This window comes from Lynx canadensis, chromosome X, assembly GCF_007474595.2.
Source record: "Lynx canadensis isolate LIC74 chromosome X, mLynCan4.pri.v2, whole genome shotgun sequence".
In the NCBI taxonomy this organism is placed as follows: Eukaryota; Metazoa; Chordata; class Mammalia; order Carnivora; family Felidae; genus Lynx; species Lynx canadensis.
The window spans coordinates 35682579-35701946 of record NC_044321.2 but is presented as its reverse complement, the minus strand read 5'-3'; the positions used below and the strand labels follow the sequence as shown (position 1 = coordinate 35701946).

Genomic DNA, 19368 nt, shown 5'->3' with positions numbered 1-19368 from the left:
CATTTCCACAGTATGAATATGGAACAGAAACTTGAAGTAATCATGGATGGCATTTCATCAATCGAAGATGCACTTTTTTTTACTTTTTTTTAAATCTCTGGAATGTGATTATATCTTATAATCAATGCATACTAGTTTCTTAGACCGACGGTATAGAGAAAACTTGCATTTGCTTCTTCTGGTCACTTGGGCATACCATGAACCAGAGACCACTTTATCCATTTGAGGATTTTTTTTGTTTCACAGTCGTAATCTGAATTTAGACTACAAAACTCTGAATACTGGCCTGTGGTTTAAATTTTCAGGTGATTTTTACCTCCACTAAGATGCCACGGTTGAGACATACAGGTTTTTTTGCATCCCTTTCTGTGTAGTAACTTTATTTCTCTGCTTTGACCTTTATGTCCCAGATACTAGATAGACTCCCTAATCTTAGCTGTTTTTCTTCCTTAGTGGTACATACAATGAGTACATGGTACATCTCAAAACTGATGAACGTGGTCATAAAGGCACTTGAGAACCCAGGAGACAGATTATTAAACCAAAGGTCTCTAAATCTCACACTAAAATGATCATGCTTTCTTCTATAGAAATTATAACTTATAAGAAATATTTTTAAAGTTTCTCAGTTTTAGACCCTTGAATTTAATTCAATTAATGAATCAAATATATAACCAAATTTGTATTTCACATACATAGGAGAAAACACTCAACATAGGCATCACTGTGGAAATCTGATTTTTTAAAGTCACATGCAAGACTCACATGAATTTCAAACTTCCAGCCACTCACTGCCTCATCTGTAAGGATTTTAGTGAATGATATTGTTAGCCCATCTCTGAAAAATCGTTGACATGCTTCACTTTTAACATCAAGGCCTAAGGGAAGAAAAATAAATGTGAACAAAGTATTTTTCTGATTGTCTCACAATGCCCGATTACATGATAAAAAGTAATAAATAAACTACTCACTGGTAAGTAAGAAATTCAGACTAGCTTTGGAAAAAACATCATCGTAAGAGGTCAAAAAGACAAATACTACAAGTATTATCAAAGTTCCTATGTATCAAGAAGGTAACAGATTCAGAAACCAAAATAATCAATGAATTTCAAAATTATTTAACTGTATAAAAGTACATGAAATCAAGTAATAGGTGAATTGAAAACATTTCAAATTATGACACTAGACCTTAACCACACAAAGATTATCAGTGCCACTGAGAAGGAATCTAAATGCTTCAGAGCATTTTACTCCCTGAAAATAAAATTTAAAACTTAAAAAATGAGGTTTCACAACTATTTTTAAAATCTTATTTTGGTTGTAAACGATCCGTTAGACATCAGTATCTTCATACTATTCTACATAAGTGTTTGATTAAATAAGATGAATTGTTTTTGTCTCTCTTTCACTGTCCCAGCATTTATGCTTCTTTGTATTTTTGCTTAGTTTCATCTGATTTCAGAAAGGCAACAGAGCTGAATGCTCCGCCCTGCCAAACACAGAGAAAATCTTTAACTCTTGATAACACAATGAAAAGTGATTCAATCTGTATATAAAATGTTCTCTGATTTTGACTGCAGAAAAGAGAACATTTAAACTCAGTACTGTATTTAAAAATCTGAACCTTGCTTAAAATAAACCATGGTCCCATGGGGGGGCAGGGGGTTCTACATCCAGTGAATCTCAAGGAATATTAAATGAGATACCATTATGTGTTCTTACCTATCACTGTAGAGTCAGGACCTAGAACATGCCTATTACAAATGTCTTCAAAAATTTCCTCAAAAATTTCCTCAATAAATGTGTAAATGAACAAAAGAAATTTGGGTAGTAGAAAATAATTATAATATGGAAATGTTTTTTCATAATTAGATTATTTTTCAAGATTAAAAAGATGTGGAGAGACATTCTTTAAATGAAGGAAGGAAAATATTTTAAGATTAAAAAAAAATATTACCCTTGCCATGGAGACAAATAAGCATATTAATTTTTATAATGATCAACTTCAATTGTGATAAGTGCCTATTGATAGTTAGAACACATCCATGGCTACCCTATTTCAAAAACTAAAATGTCATTTATTTTAATATCCAATGCCTTAAAATTAAAAGAATGTTATAGTCCTTTGCTAAGAGAATTCAACTACACCTAGAGCAGACCAAAGCCACTAGAAAAAATGATCAATTCAGGCACTGAGGTTTCACTTCTAGACGACAAGGTAAAAACACCAGACCAGAAAGTTTCAAGCCTTTTTTCTTTTAGAGAAAAATCAAATCTTTTTAGTGTATTAAGAAAAATAATAAACATGTAAGCTGAACAGTTTTGTTTAAAAATGAATATACACCAATTTTATGCGTAACTTCAGCTAGTTAATGAATACCCCTGAAGGCTGACCAAAGGACCTGAACCCTTGTTCTAGGTAAGTATCATAAGCCACAGCAAGAAAACTTAAGGTGTTCTAGTCTAGGAATACCCAGTTAAATGTTCGTAAGAGAGGAAAACAAGTGTTTGGGGATAAAGTGAAAGTGAATCTAGTAACATACATTATGAAAAGCATAAGAACATCTAAACTTACCTTTTTTACTAAGATCAATAGCAGCTTCTAAAAGCACTTCTAATTCCCCTTTCGGCAAAACTGGAACCACCCATCGAGGCCTAAGGATTTTAATAATATAAAAAGATGTTTATTGGCTGCACTCTAAAAGAGGCACTATAAATGAGTTACTAATTATAATTATTCACCTCACCACGAAAAAATTAAATATTAACTCTAAAAAACATTAAAATTTTAAAACAAGGCTGGCAGAGTATCTGCTTTGTGAAACTAAGCTCCATCTGTTGTCTCTACAATTTTTTAAAGAATTGTCAAACAAAAGATAGCAAGGAGGGGAGAGGAAACTATTTTTTTAATTTTTTGAGAGAGAGACACCGTGAGAGCAGGGGAGGGCCAGATACAGAATCTGAAGCAGGGTCTAGGCTCTGCGCTGTCAGCACAGAGCCCAACACGGGGCTCGAACTCACAAACCAAACTGTTCAGTCATGACCTCGGCCACCCATGTGCCCCAAAAGGAAATTATTTTAATAACAAAGAATATAAAACTACCATAACAACCAAGTATCAATTAAATGGATACTTATTGTTTGAGTTCATAGGAAAGAGCTCTTTCAGAATTATGATGAACCTCTTAGTTGACTTCAATTTCTTCACAAAGAAGAAAAATTTAGGTGGAAAATGAGGGTTTTCTGCCTCAATTCACATAATTCATCAATTTATCCTGAAGGATGTGGGTCTCCAGGCCCCTCTGCCTCCATAGGTACCCTCCTCCCTCCAACAAGGATGCAGCGCACACCCAGGTGGTGCTTTCTGTGGTCCCAGTGGCAGCCCAACCATCTACGAGTCCATCCTTTTCCTACCCCTTCTTTCTCATCCTTCTCACTGCTCCAAAAACCCTTGATTTGAAAAAAAAAAAAAAAGTGCTCCATGACTAATATATGCAAACTTTTGTCTTCAAGTCTGCATAACAAGTACCCTTTAATAACAATCACCAGACAAAGATCAAAACGCAACAATAAAACCTTTTGCTAGGTCTCTGCTACAGAGAAAGAATAACCAGGGACAAAACAAATAACTTTACACAATTTCAATGTATATATTGTATATATTGTATACTACCAGAATCACAGCTAATGTGTTCTTTCAAATACACTTATTAAATACAATGAGTTAAAAAATGTAGTATTAACAGAAAATTTTTCAAGATAAATGAAGTGAGAAAAGCAAGACAAAATGATTTGGTAAGAAATCTCACATTTGTAGAAAAATCAATACAAATCATACTAAACACAAAGATAATCTGAAGAGTCTACTCCTTATTGTTAGTAATTAAGATTTTTTAAAATGCTTATTTATTTTTGAGAGAAAGACAAAGAGTGAGAGTGGAGAAGGAGCAGAGAGGGAGAGGAAGACAGAGAATCTGAAGCAGGCTCCGCTTTCAGCGCAAAGCCTGCCTGACGCGGAGCTCAAACCCACAAACTGTAAAATTATGACCTGGGCCAAAGTTGGATGCTCAACCGACTGAGGCACCCCTCAGGCACCCCTATTGTTAGTAATTTTTTCTTGAGACGTGTATACAGAAGAAAGAAATTATAGAGAACTATATCAACACTGTATTTCCACGGATAACAATGCATACTTCTATTACTTATGTAATCAAGATTTTGGGGGGAAAAAAGGGGGGGGTTCTATTTCCCCTGCTAGTATATATATTAAGTATTAACGGATTTTTAGAAAGTCAAAGAATAAAGAAAATTTAGTAACGCAAATGCTTGTAAGTCTTGTGTATTTTCCTTACTTTCCTTTTTAGGAGTTAAAGGGATGTGTCACACCTCCCTAGCACTCACTTGTTGACTCCACAGCCTGGTGAAGACCACAGCCATATGTGGTTCCCCCCAACACACTCTTCCCTCATCTTTTTTTTTTTTTTTAATGTTTATTTGGGGGTGGGGGGGGGGAGGAACAGAGGGAGACACAGAATCCAAAGCAGGATCCAGGCTCTGAGCTGTCAGCACAGAGCCCAACGAGGCACCTGAACTCATAAACCGTGAGATCAAGACCTCAGCTGAAGTCGGCTGCTTAACCTACTGAGCCACCTAGGTACCCCATTCCCTTATCTTCTTCAAATCTTTTTCTTCCTCTGCACACAAGCCTTAAACTTACATTCTCCTGGAGTCTTCCACTACAAGTACAAAAAATTATACTCTAAACTTGCCCCTGAAGTGAAGATCAAGAGAAACAAATAGCAGAGATGGTTAAATGCCTCAGGCTAGTAAAGGGTTCACAAGGGGCAGGCTCTGAGGAACTCATGTTCTTGTGACCTGGCTTACCTCAGGACCATGTAAAAATCATGAAAATCACCCAGCAATCAGGACAACCAACATACCAAAAAGAAAAAAAAAGTTCATAAACATTCAAAGAGGGAAATCATACATATGGTTCTACTTCAGAAACACACCAGCTTGGGTCATCATCAATTCTAAAAACTTTACTGACACTGTTACTCCCTTTCGTTTTTCAAATCCTTTAAGAACCATGGGTTACAAAGTACTTGGTAATCACCAAGATGTTAAGGCTATTAAGGAGGCGGCGTGGCTAACTGTGGTATTTCTGTCCACTCTTCCTCTTTTCTTATTTACTACTAATCACTGTGCTAAGAAACCATTGGTTCTCCTGTGTATTACACACATTAAGAAAACAAAACAAATTAACTCACCTATTGATCATGTCATCCAACTTTGCCAGGTCAGTATGTGGAAATGCAGGTTCCTCATCTTCAAGCTGTGGTGGAGCATCACCTTGACCTTGTTCATCTGGGGGAGTTGCCGGGGAATTTTCATTGGAAGAATCAGGCGATGAAGTCTTAAAAATCAGATATTCCAGATTTAGGTTTCTATACCATATGTACATTTAATAATTCAAACACCAACACAAATTAGAGTAAAAGAGTAAAACTTTAAAGATAAAATCATAGTAAGTTTATGATGCTTCAGGAAGTCTCTGTGCTACTGTGCTGTAATTTCACCTAATCCCCAAGAGCCTAAGAAAGTATTAGACGGCTATTTTATAGATGAAAAAACAAACTCAGACAGTAAGTAATTAGCCCAAGGTCACACAGCTCCAACTCTATGGTCAGGATTTGAATCCAGGTTTGTGTTAACCATGATGTATACTGCTCCTCTACTTACATTTCCCATTATGTGAGCCCTGTAACAGGAATTACTAGACAAGTATGAAACCACATTTCTCATGATGAGCACGGAGTAATGTACAGGATTGTTGAATCATACAGCTGAAACTAATATAACATTGTATGGTAATTATATTTGGATATCAAAAATAAGTAAAATTCAAAACAAACAAAAAAGAGCAAACCTATCGAATCTCTACTAGTTCCTGGTTTAAAAAAAGCATCTTGGGCATCCAACGCAACCTTTGACTATGTTTAAAGAAACCTAAATAGTGGATAACAAATTTATGACACAAGAAGACTTAACAACTCTGTCCAGTATCTATGACCATGTACTTCAGTATTTTATGGCCTAAAAGTGGGAACTGGAGAGGAAAAGGAATGACGTTGACACACTTATTTGGAAAAATAAAATTAAAACCTGACTTGCTTGCTTCTCTAAAATGGCAGAGGGAGAGGAAGAGAGGAGGGACAAAGGGAGTGCATGTGTGTCTCTTTTCCACCATACTTGTAATAGACTAATCTAATAATAACTGGACAATAAGAACTTATCCCCAAGTGCCAAATTTAAGTATCCCACGGTAACAGTATTTTTGCCTAAAAACTCATCCATACAGAATTCTACGTAAACATGTACCAACTGTAAGCAACAGGTCTATGGTTCACGTGCACGCAACTCAGTTATAAATTCACCTGTAAGTGCCGTTAGAGCTGCGCATCACAAATTTTAGTATGTATGTCTTACCTGGGTATTTCCCAACTTAAAACTGTATATATTAGAAAAAGTAGCTGAAAATTAATTACTAAACTTCCACTTCAAGAAATGAGAGTATTAGCAATTCAAATTCAAAGGAAATGAAAGGAACAAAGACATGAGGGTAAAAGCACACATAGGGAAGGGAGAGAGAATCGAAGCCAAAAGCTGGTTCTGGGCCAAGTTTAAAGAAACTAATAAATCCCTAGGAAAGAGTATCAGGAAAGAATGCAAATTAGCATTGTCAGAAATGAAAGACGAGATGTTACCACGAGTCTAAGACATTAAAAAGATACGAAAGAAGTAACAGAATCTCACACAAATTCATCCACAGAATAGAAAAAAAGAAAAAAATATTACCCTATGAGTTTTAAGGCCAGCATAAAATCTTGATACCAAAATCTATTTTAAACTATTTGCAAACATTATTTCACTCAATCCTTGTAACAATCCTATGAAATAGTTATTACTGTTATCCCCATTTTACAGATGAAAACCCGAGGCTCAGAGGTTACATATGTTACCCAGTCATAGACTAGTATGCTGAAAAGCACAAATTTGAACACAACATGACTGGAGTCCATGCTCTGTAACAGAGGCTACACTGAATGACTTCAGGCTTTGCTATGGAAATGACACAGGGCTTAAATACTTCATCTGATAACTGACCGTGTAAGTAAGACACCAGCAAAGCACCATATGCTCGAGCATCACCATCTACAGCACCTGAGCTTTCTTATTACTGTCTACTTTTCTTAAAATAACTTTTATGGTTACTTCACAAACCATTCAGAACATGCTTCATTATTTACTATCTCATGGTAGACAAACCAATGTAACTTTAACTAGTATCTTAAATGTCCTACCTGATTCTGTTGGAGGGGGGGCTGAGACTGTCCATCAGGAGCCTGGCCCTGGCTGTCATTCCCTCCTACTGGAGAGCCACGAGTCGTGGCTGTCATACTCGACACAGGGCAGATCTTTGCAATTTTGTCTGCTTATGTAGTTGTCTTGAGAAAAGAAATTATAGTCCACTTATAGAAGATGAAGTACCAGCATTTGTCAGTCTTAAAAAGCTCCAATTCAAGAATAAACCATCTTGCAGAGACCATTGCATAACCTACAAGAAGAAAAAAAAGTACATTTGTTTTAGATTTAAAAACCATGAATTAAGGAACTGTTCCATCTTTTTTTTTTTAATGTTTATTTATTTTTGAGAGAGACAGAGTGTGAGTGGGGGAGGAGCAGAGAGAGAGAGTGACACAGAATCCAAAGTAGGGTCCAGGCTCTGAGCTGTCAGCAAAGAGCCCGACGTGGGGCTTGAACCCACACGCCGCAAGATCACGACCTGAGCCAAAGTGGGACGCTCAACCGACTGAGCCACCCAGGGACCCCAAGGAACTGTTCCAGCTTAATGTTACCAGTGAATCTAGTCAAGAGAAGATGGCTATACAATGGGAGGGTAAAGTGAAAAGCTAAAGTCACACTGATACCATATTCAACTTAAACTGGTAACTGCAGATCAGCTTGCATCAAAGCACAACCTTATGACAGATTTCAGTTTTCTCCTGGGATTCCAAAGACATTATTATAAAGGTATTTATTTAGTTGCCATTTTGATTCAATCATGGAGTGGCAAAAACTGTCTTCGACTTGCCAATGCCATAAATACTTTGCAAAAAATATGTATACTCAAGACAAACCAGATAACAAAATATTAATTTTTAAAACCATTTCAGGAAAGATTGCCTAACTAAAGCTTATCACCAGTACCAGAGCATTGTAAGTAGTTTTTGAACAAGCTTATGAAAGGTTTTAACAGAAACTTTAAAAACTTTGGGGGAGATTTTCTTTGGAAAAAGCTCGAGCTATATACTACTACTCCAAAAGAACCCAATTTGTCAAGTGACCCTGACTGTCCACTTTTGGCAAGATTTAGGTCACAGGCATTCCCAAAGACAGGACAGGATTATGGACAACTGTTTAACAATGGAATTCTTTGTTACCTGACCAGCAAAGGAATATAGGGGAATGCCACCAAACCCTCAATTCTATATTCATTAAGATCAATGGCTCTCATCCTTAGCTGCATACTAAAGTCATCTGACAGGCTCTGAAAAACACTAATGTGCACACTCCTCTCCAAAATGAATGAATTACTACATTTTAGAGTGAAGCCTAGGCATCAATACATTCCAACAATTCTCCCCTGGAGATTGAGAACTGTGCCATCAGATTGAGAACCTTAGCTGAGGAGTTCTAGGTATTTGGTTATAAAGTGACCATACTTTTCATTAGTCCAGAACAGTCCATGTTTACCTATTAACCTCCAATTTAAATATAATCATTTAACCCAGAGATGGGTTTCTAACAAGATTCTGTTTCACTTGTCAAATTGGTGTAACAACAACAAAGAAGTTTAAGACCAGTAAGATCTAGCCACTGGTGAGACTAAACACAGAAAAATGTTTAATATGTAAAGCAAAAATATAAAAGATAAATGACTGAGCAGGCTCTCTTTCACTGTTGTTTCCCATTTTCAAACACCCTACGTTACAAAAAACTTCATGTGAAGTAAACAATTTGAAAAATCTGGAGAAACTACCCTATAATTTTCCTTAGCCATTTTGAGTCGGCTAGCAGATTACTTGAGTAACTGTCTTCTCTTACCACTCAAAATTATCAGCTGATCAATTCACTTGATTCTTTTCCACCTCAAATTTATTCCAATCTCTTTTTATTTCCCAACCTGGGTTCATAATCCGCTTATATACTCTCCCCCAAAGGATGATGTTCCCATCACCATCTCCTCACTCTTTTCCTAGATCTTAGTCTGTAAATATTATGCTTGTATCTTCCTTACTGAAAAATGACCAGTTTCTGCCCTTCCCTTTTCCCAAAAATCTTAAGAAGAATGTCTCGTCTCCTTTTACATCTTCCATTTTCTGTCATCTGGCTGAGTCTAAGCTACCAAAGTTGCTTTTAAGCCACCAGGTTTTAACTGAGGTCTATGGATAGATTTGAAGAGCAACTCTCCTAAAACTACACACAAAGCTTCATGAATGTGTGCATTTGGTGGGGAGAGACGTTCTAATTCACAGATCATCAATGCTCTACTGACAAATCAAATAATTGCTTCTTGCTGTTCACCATGTTGGCCTCTTCCACCCTCCCTTTTTGAGCCCGAGATTCTTAGGCTCACGCAATCCTGGACTCCAGGCTTCCTTTCTATTTCTTTTTAAAGGGGATGGTGGCAGGTAGTAGTGACGTCAGTGAGGAGTATGGTTTTGAATACTGAAACAGAGTTGAAAACATCCACTAGACAGTTGACTCTCCAAGTCTGGAACTGAACCAAAACTTTGGGGTCTTGAATATAAAGTCTATTATTCACTGAAGGGTAAAGGGAGATGGACTCATTAGTTAACAGTATTACCTATGACCTTCCCACCCACCCATAAACACAACCTCCACACGACTACTACCTCATTCTGAGAGTAAAGGGGCCACAATCTTATGGGGTGTTAAGAAGTAGACTATATACCCCAAGTGTCAGGTGAATCAAGGAGAGATGATGAATCCTGAGACACACCAAAATTAAAGTGGGTTTAAGGCAAATCTTTACCATTTACACAGAATTTGTGGTATTCTTCCATAAATAGAAAACTAATCATCTAAGAAGTGACTTGACCAAAGCACAAGTATTAAGTTAACAAGTCTAGAATTCTATTACCTTGTCCATTAAACCAATACTATCTCTATTTTTTGAAAAAAATATTTATTTTGAGAGAGAAACAGCATGAGCAAGGGAGAGGCAAACAGAGAGGGAGAGAGAATCCCAAGCAGGCTCTATGCTGTCAGCACAGAACCCAATGCGGGGCTTAATCTAGCAAACCATGAGATCATGACCTAGACCAGAAACCAAGAGTCAGATGTTTAACCGACTAAGCCACCCAAGTGTCCCAATACTCTCTCTCTTTAAAAAGTCTTTCCAGGAAGCAATCCAAGGACAAAAAAATAAACAAAATGTGGTGTGTACATACAATGAGATATTCCAACACATGATACAACATGGATGAAACTTGCAGACATTCTGCTCAGTGAAATAAGTCACAAAGAAACAACAAATACTCTATGATTCCACTGATACAGAAAGTAGAAAAGTGGTTACCAGGGGATTAAAGGGGGATGGCGGTGGGGAGAGAAGACTGGGGAGTTCACACTTTCAGCCTGGAAGACAAAAAAAGTTCTTGAAATGAATGATGGGTTGCACAATGAAAATACGTTTAAAGGCAAATTTTAGGTTATATATATTTTCCCACAATAAAATTATATATATAAAACACTAACTGCTGTCTTGCTTTTGCAGTCCTTTTAACAGATGGAGATCATATGAATTAAAATATCTTAAAATTATATCCTCATGTTGTTTTGTTTACACTCACTATCCTTCTATCTATTATGTATCCCAATAACCCTCCATCTATAAACAAATCAAAACTATCTGGCAGAAGTCAGGGCATAAATTATTCTAGACAAAGTATTGTGTGGATTACTAAAGAACTTTTTTTTTTAGTGTTTTATTTTTGAGAGAGAGCGAGCAAGCGCGAGCACAAGCGGGGGCAGAGAGAGGGAGACACAGAATCGGAAGCAGGCTCCAGGCTCTGTCAGCACAGAACGCAACGCTGGGCTTGAACTCACAAACCAGGAGATCATGACCTGAGCTTAAGTCAGATGCTCAACACACTCAGCCACCCAGGCGCCCCAAGACCTCTTTAAACAAAATAACTTTAAAGTAAACGGAAAAGGGAGAAGTGTAACCTTTCCGCCAACAATGTACCTTTTACTCTGCCCACAGAACTAAGCCATCTTCTGCTTCTGGCAGAATAACCCATTGACAAAGCTTCAAGCTGCCTGCCATCCCTCTCTATTAGTTCTTCTCACCTTTCTGTCTTCTACCTCTGTCAAGTCCTCCACATTTCAAGATTCCCAGTACTGCTGAGCAGGTATGACAGAGCTCAGCATAGCATACTCTGCTCTATTCTGGCATTTTTAACAGCCATCTCTCTACCACCACATTAAGAATTTGATGATACCTTTTCCTCAGTATGCTAGGATCAACAAATGGAAGAGCAAGAAATAGGTATGGAGCAAAGAAAAGTATCTTCTGGATTAAAACAAAATCCCGGGGCATCTGGGTGGCTCAGTCAGTTGAATGTCTGACTTCAGGTCAGGTCATGATCTCACAGTTCCTGGGTTGGAGTCCCGCGTCGGGCTCTGTGCTGACAGCTTAGAGCCTGGAGCCTGCTTCAGATTCTGTGTCTCCCTCTCTCTGTACCTCCCCAACTTGTGCTGTCTGTCTCTCTCTCTCTCTCTCTCTCAAAAATAAACAAACATCAAAAAACACAAAATCCCACCTCTGCCACTTACAAGCTGTTTTTTTTATGTTTATTTGAGAGAGAGAGAGAGACTGAGCATGAGTGGGGGAGGGGAAGAGAGAGAGGAGACACAGAATCTGAAGCATGCTCCAGGCCCTGAGCTATCAGCACAGAGCCCAACACAGGGCTCAAACTTACAACTGTGAGATCATGACCTGAGCTGAAATAGTCACTTAACTGACTGAGCCACCCAGGAGCCCCTACAAGCTGCCTATCTTAAAGGCCAGTAACATCCACTCTATTTTTGCAAGTCTTTAAAAATGAGATAATGCCACCCATGAAAATGCCACAAGGATAATCTTAATAAAGGTGTTTTTGCAAATCCAAAACACACAATTCTCAAAATATGTAATTTTCTTTTCCCTTTCTATAATGTACTGTGCAGGCAGGGTTCTTGAATATCTGAGGTAATAATTGGAAAATAATGTTTTCAGATAATGTGAAAAGCTTTGAATGGGAAAAAATTATCAAAGATATGTTACAACTAAGTATAACACTGCTACCTTTCTTCCTCCCTTTTTCTTTCTTTCCCATTCATTCATTCATTTCATTCAAAGTAGCCTCCATGCCCAGCACAGATCCCAATGTGGGAGCTTGAACTCACATCCCAGAGATCAAGACCTGAGCTGAGATCAAGAGTCAAACTCTCGGGGCGCCTGGGTGGCGCAGTCGGTTAAGCGTCCGACTTCAGCCAGGTCACGATCTCGCGATCCGTGAGTTCGAGCCCCGCGTCAGGCTCTGGGCTGATGGCTCAGAGCCTGGAGCCTGTTTCCGATTCTGTGTCTCCCTCTCTCTCTGCCCCTCCCCCGTTCATGCTCTGTCTCTCTCTGTCCCAAAAATAAATAAACGTTCAAAAAAAAAAAAAAAGAGTCAAACTCTCAACTGACTGAGCTACCCAGGAGTCCCAACACTGCTACCTTTCTTAAAAACAAATCCCATTTAAGTGGAGGAACAGATGGAAATTACACTGTTTTACTTGATTTCAAGACACAGTCCCAAGGCTCTACCAGAACTTGTTTTCCAGGAGATATTTAGGCATACCTAGCAAGGCTAGGACAAGCTTTCTACAAAGTCAAAGCAGCAATGTCATCCACTGAGCAACTCAAAAATTATTCAAATCAGGGGTGCCTGGGAGGCTCAGTCAGTTTAGCACCCAACTTCGGCTCAGGTCATGATCTTGCGGTTCCTGGGTTCGAGCCCTGCGTCGGGCTCTGTGCTGACAGCTCAGAGCCTGGAGCCTGCTTCAGATTCTGTGTCTCCCTCTCTTTGCCCCTCCACTGCTTATGCTCTGCCTCTTTCAAAAATAAACATTAAAAAAAAAAAAAAAAGAATGCTCAAATTCAACAAATCCAAGGTGCAACTGTACTGTGTAAAGTTTCAAGCTTTACATAAAGTGTCAAGTTTTATTTCAGAAAAACAAAAGTACTGTAAGGGTCATTGTTCTCCCTTCCTTTCACTCAGATTTTACCAGAAATTATGTTGGATTTTCTGCAATGCAACATGTAACCAAAATGATAGTATTAGATTGTCTTTAGAAGACAGCATTTTTTTCATATCCAAACTCAGCATCTCAATATCTTCCAAGATGGGAGAAGCAACACCTTTACCTGGAAAAAGGTTGGAGTCATTTTCCTTTTAATAAGCTAGTACTTCATAAGCGGCAACCATTCATACTCATTTTAAAGCTTGCAGAACTGAATTTCTACAACAGCTTTCAAGTGGGAGGGCCTTAATACCAGAGAAACCCTCAAGACAAAGAATGGTCACTCTCTACCCAGTCATTATTCCACCTCTGCTGAAACGTTTCCTCTATTTCAAAATCTCTCTCTTATACAGCACATTGAAACTCTCTACAATTCCACATATGTATATGATCCTAATATATTTACAGAGTTCCTTCTCTTTCTGAAACCTTTTGTCCAAAAAATAAAAGCTGTTTAATTAAACAAAAACTCAAAGCTTACTTATTCAAGAAATATGTGTTAAGTGTTTACAACGGGCCACATATTGTTTTAAGCATAAGGGAATATGGCAGAGCACAGTGGGCAAATCTCTCTCTCTGGAATTAGCATTAACAGATTGAGGATAGAGCCTTATAAACAAGCAAAAACAAGCCCAACACTCAAACAAATTATTTCCTTTACTGGACATCAGAAGGAGTTGAGTCTCTTAGAAAACAACATGATAGAGGGGCCTGGGTAGCTCAATTGTTTAAGTGCCTGACTCTCGATTTTGGCTCACATCATGATCTCACAGTTGGTGAGTTGGGAGTCCCGCATCGGGCTCTCTGCTGTCAGTGCAGAGCCTGCTTCAGAACCTGTCTCCCTTGCTCTCTCTCAAAAATAAACATTAAAAAAAAAAAGAAAAGAAAAACCAATGTGATAGATCCTTAAACTCATCCTTGGAAATTAGCTTGTGAATTTTATCTATTATGTACCAAAACCAAAGGGGAAAATTACTCAATTATTTTTCTTTTCTAATGCCTTTCTATGTTTAACTGACATCCATAACTCATTTTCCCTTCTTAAAATACTTGACTCACCAGAGGCGAGAGACATAACTGTGAAACAAGCTGTACTTAGCCTTCGCCAGGCATTAGACCTCATTACTTCTACTGATCACTGCAAAATGAAAACTTTAATTACAATGGTCTTAGACAAACTATTATTTTGCAGTTAATACACTACCATATAGAGGAAAGGCAGAACTTAAATTATACATATTTTAAATGTTAATATGAAATGTAAAAATTATTCTATCTTCATTATAATCCAGTGCGAAACATCTTTTTAGTACTAAGCTTTATTTCAAAATAACCATTTTTGGGGCAGATGGGTGTCTCAGTCAGTTGAGTGTCCGACTTCGGCTCAGGTCATAATCTCGTGGTTTGTGAGTTCAAGTCCCACATCAAGCTTGCTGCTGTCAGGGAAGAGCCTGCTTTGGATCCTCTGTCCCCCTAGTCTGCCCCTCCTCCTCTTGCGCTCTCTCAAAAATAAACATTAAAAAAACTACAAACCACCATTTTTGAGTAGAAAGATACTCATATTTAGGCCAATAGTATTTAGAACTTTTTGAATTTTAAACTAGAATTTCTATCGCTATGACAGATTCAATATTAAATGCAAACCTTTTATGTATGCGTCGTTAGCTGGAAGAAAATGCATCCTATCCTACGTAGAAGTTTTTCCACTACGTGAGAAAGGACATAAATAGCTATTGCAGGTTTTATACACTTCCACTGACACACACAGAGAATGCCAAAATCCAAAAAGAACACAAAATAAAAGCAAACACTTTTAACAAATAGTAATAACACAGTTAATTATCTACACCAATAGCTGGACTTCCAGGACTTTTTTTTTAATCCCTAAGAAAACATTGAAATGTGAGTAAAAATAATTACTGGTAATAATCCTAACTGTAATTTTTAGGTAACCTCATTTGCAAGCATTGCTATTATATTTGCTTTAACTAATTATCTACTTATTATTTCTTGTGACACACCTCATAATCAATTATATTCAGATACTATGATCCATAACCACTCTAGTGGGTAAAGGCAAAAAAGGTTTCAGTATTTATACTACCCAAGGAATTGTTTCGTGAACTTTTGGTTCCATTCCATTCAAAGTTTCTCTGTGACTCTACAATTCTGCACTTAGTTACAATGTGTGATTCCCTCACACCAAGCAATTCTCAGACACCAGGTGGGTGTCCTACAATTCAGCTAAAATTCTGACACCATCTGCCTGGAGATAGCATCAGATCCCACAGGTTAAGGGCTCCGTCAGTCCTACAAGATTACTCCCTGTCCCCCACTTCAGTTGCCAGTCACAAGTCCAAGTTGTCATCTATGTTTCTAACGGGCTATAGACTGGAGGTTCCAATGACCCCTAAGCCTTGGGTTCGATTAATTTGCTAGAGCAGCTCACAGAACTCAGAGAAACATTTTACTTGCTAGATTACAGTTTATTATTAAACGTATATAACTCGGAAATAGGTAGATAGAAGAGATACGTAAGACGAAGCATGGGGAAAGGGCAAGGAACTTCTGTGTTCTTTCTGGGCCCACCATTCCCCTCAGGTTTCCAGATGTTTACCAATCCAGCACCTCTCTGAACCCCGTCTTTTTGGAGTTTTATGGAGGTTTCATTACACAGCCATGACGATTAAATCACTGACTGTTGAAGGTTGAACTCAATCTCTAGTCTCTCCGCACAGCCCAAGGAGGCAGAAGGGGCTGAAAGTTCCAACACACTAGTCACATGGTCCCTTCCCCTGGCAATCAGCCCCCAATCCTTAGGGGCTTTCCAAAAGTCACTTCATTAACATAACGTAAGATGCCCTTTTTTGGCTCTCACCAGTTAGGAAACTCCTAAGGTTTTTGAAGCTCTGTGCCAGAAACCGGAGAGACGACTCAATATGTATTATAAATTACAGTATCACAGGCTCCCTTACAGTTCCATCTTAATTTATACATTACTCTAGGAAAGTTATGAGCACTTATGTATCAGGCACAATAGTAGGTGCTTTATTGTTATACAAATAAATTATTGTTATACACTCATGTAATCACCATGACACCTATCCCATATGGCTACTAATCCAGTTTAACAAACAGAAGCTAAAAGATTAAAAGTGACTTGAGCTTGTCTAAGATGGCAGATGCCAACATGTGTTAGACTCTAAAGCCACTGGCTCTTCCATTCAACCATGAAGGTTCTCCACAGCTCCCAACATGTTCTCTCTGAATTCAAAGGGGGAGAATTAAGATGGAAAATAAAAAGGGATGTGGAGGGAACAATGATAAGGGATTGTGATCTTTCTCTTAAAATCATGGTTACTATCAAGCTTGTACCCATCCCTCCAATTATGTTTTACCTTTTTGGCATTAGAAACAATCACCATGACTCTTACTAAAATGCAAACCGTACAATACCATAAGGCCCTGCTTAAAAATCTTAAAAGACCAGGACAAAGACCAAAATGCTTCTCTAACAGTCTACAAGGTCTTCAAATACCCAACTTCAACCTCACCTTGCAACTATTCCCCAGCCACCTGTTCTAATCCCATTCAATCTGCCTTCTTGTTCCTTCAAACGTACTTCCCTCACAAGGACTCTGAAGCCTCTGAACAAGCAGTCTGCTTAGTTTTGCCCATAAGAATTCACCTTCACCAGTGCTCAACTCACCTAAGAACTCATCAAGTACTCTTATCTGAGGCTCTGAGAGCCAGCTACACTTTCCTTAAAGCATCTATGTGATGATCAAACCCTCTACAAAAACAAAAGTTCCATAAGGGTAAAAGTTATATGAACTGTAGTCATCGTTGTATCCCAAGGATTCACTGACACACAACAGGTAGGTGCTCAAAAGAAAAAATGGGGTGGGGGGGGGGTTAGTAACAAAGTCAAACAAACCGTCTCCCTTCCCATCGCCAACAATTCCTCTTTTATAATGTGTCCAAAATTATCTTTTCCATTCCCACTCCACTTTAAGAGACTCCAATTTTAACAACATCCTGGCTGATCTCCACACTACCAATCTGTTTAGCATATTAACTGTAAATTAAGCCAACATTTTCAGGCTCTAAAACCTTTAGTGTCATCCTCCTCTCTACCTTTTCTGTAAGTACTATTCGAGGTCATTCTCAATCAGCCCTTATTTTTCCTCTCTCATTCCCCAATTTCAATACTACTATATCCAGGTTGACATACCTCAGATTTTAAATAAAAATTTCCTCACTGGGGTGCCTGGGTGGCTCATTCTGTTAAGCGTCTGACTCTTGATTTCGGCTCAGGTCATGGTCTCACAGTTCATGAGTTCAAGCCCGACGTGGGGCTCTGGGCTGACAGTGCGGAACCTTGTGGAGGTTCTCTCTCTCTTCTCCTACCCCCCATGCACTCTCTCTCTCAAAAATAAACATTTAAGAATTTTTTTCTTATAGGGGCACCTATGTGGCTTAGTCAGTGGGCATCCGACTTTAGCTTAGGTCCTGATTTCACACACAATTCATGAGTTCAAGCCCCGCATAAGGCTTTCTGCCGTCAGCATGGAGCCCCCTTTGGATCCTCTGCCAACCTCTCCAACGCATGCGCTCATCCACTCTCTCTCTCTCAAAAATAAACATTAAAAAATTAAAAAAAATTTTTTTTCTTATTAATAGTGGTAATAACATTTGAGTGTTTACTTTGTGTCAGGCACTATTCTAAGTTATATATATATAATTATTTAATCCTCAGAACAAGCCTATTACTGGCCCCCTTTCAGGAGTAAAGAAACTAGGGCAGAGTGAATACATAGGCAGTCAAAGTGGTACAGCCGGGATTCTACCCCACGTACTACAACTACAAGCTCCAGGGTTCTACAGTTTTAACCACCATGCCATACATCAATAATGTTGGAAAATAAGGAAAAGGGTACCATTAATTTCACCATATCCCCAACTCCAAGATAAACTCTATCAAAATGTTTTTGATGCAGAAACACATTTTATAAAACTGTTTTGCTTCATTTGAAATTTCCCCATGTTGATTATTCTTTTACAACATTGCTAATAGCTATGGCCACAGAATTTTCTTCTAAAACACTAACACTGTATCCCTAAGAAATACAGCATACAAAAACTATGCTATAACAAACTATTGTTCAGTGGGAGATGAGGTTTCAGGAGTTTAAAATGCAGCAAGATATTGTCAATATAGCCGAGTCCACAGCTATGTACCTAAATATCCCTAAGCAATTTTATAATGTAGTCCTTGCTCAAGAGTAAAGGACATTCTTTTCCTAGTTCCACCAGCACTGCCATTATCATTAACATAGGACCCCTCATTCTTCTCACAATTATGATAAATTAGACACAAAGCCAGTCAAGGCAGCTATTATAAAGCACAGGTTCCCCTGCCCCCAAATGTGACACTAACTCTAGACAGCTTCACATTCAATCAATAACTCAGGCTAACACAAACGAAGATGTCTAATCTTTGTTGAATTCAAATGCTCATATTCTATTACCACCACTATTAAACACCCACAGCCCTTAATTTTTGTCACCAAATCACCATATACAAATGTAACATTGGATAAACTGTACTTCAATAACAAAATAAATTAAAAATTTTTTAATAAAATCACTATGTACACTCACTGCTGCCTCCTATGGATAACTTCCTATTATGGCATCACAACAGAACCATATCCTGCATTCTAAGTTTTGTTCATTGCAGCAAAAACGTATTCATCTAGAAATGCTTGGTAATTGGCTAAACACTCTTATTCAAACCTCCGTGCTAAGTGTCTGTCAAGTCGTATGTACACAATTAGGGTACTGGAAGCTTTTATATGTACATTAAAGCTTCAATAAATTCCAGCATCCTTTCCAAGGCATTCTCAAGTGGGAGTTTTTAAGTGGCTGCAGGCAAGGAGTAATTTTAAA

At 38.1% G+C, this 19368-nt stretch overlaps 1 protein-coding gene across 2 annotated transcripts in view; it reads right to left on the bottom strand.

The window, feature by feature from the left end:
* The window catches only part of USP9X (ubiquitin specific peptidase 9 X-linked), a 98613-nt gene extending 91068 nt beyond the window's left edge, over positions 1 to 7545 (bottom strand). For both annotated transcript variants that reach the window (XM_032592176.1, XM_032592177.1), the window contains exons 1-4: positions 7365 to 7545; positions 5271 to 5416; positions 2576 to 2655; positions 766 to 878 (exon numbers count right to left, since the gene is read on the bottom strand). In XM_032592176.1, coding sequence (XP_032448067.1) covers positions 766 to 878; positions 2576 to 2655; positions 5271 to 5416; positions 7365 to 7460 — 435 coding nt within the window. In that variant the 5' untranslated portion in view covers positions 7461 to 7545. The remainder of the gene's footprint in view (positions 1 to 765; positions 879 to 2575; positions 2656 to 5270; positions 5417 to 7364) is intronic.
* Positions 7546 to 19368: the final 11823 nt, after the last annotated feature.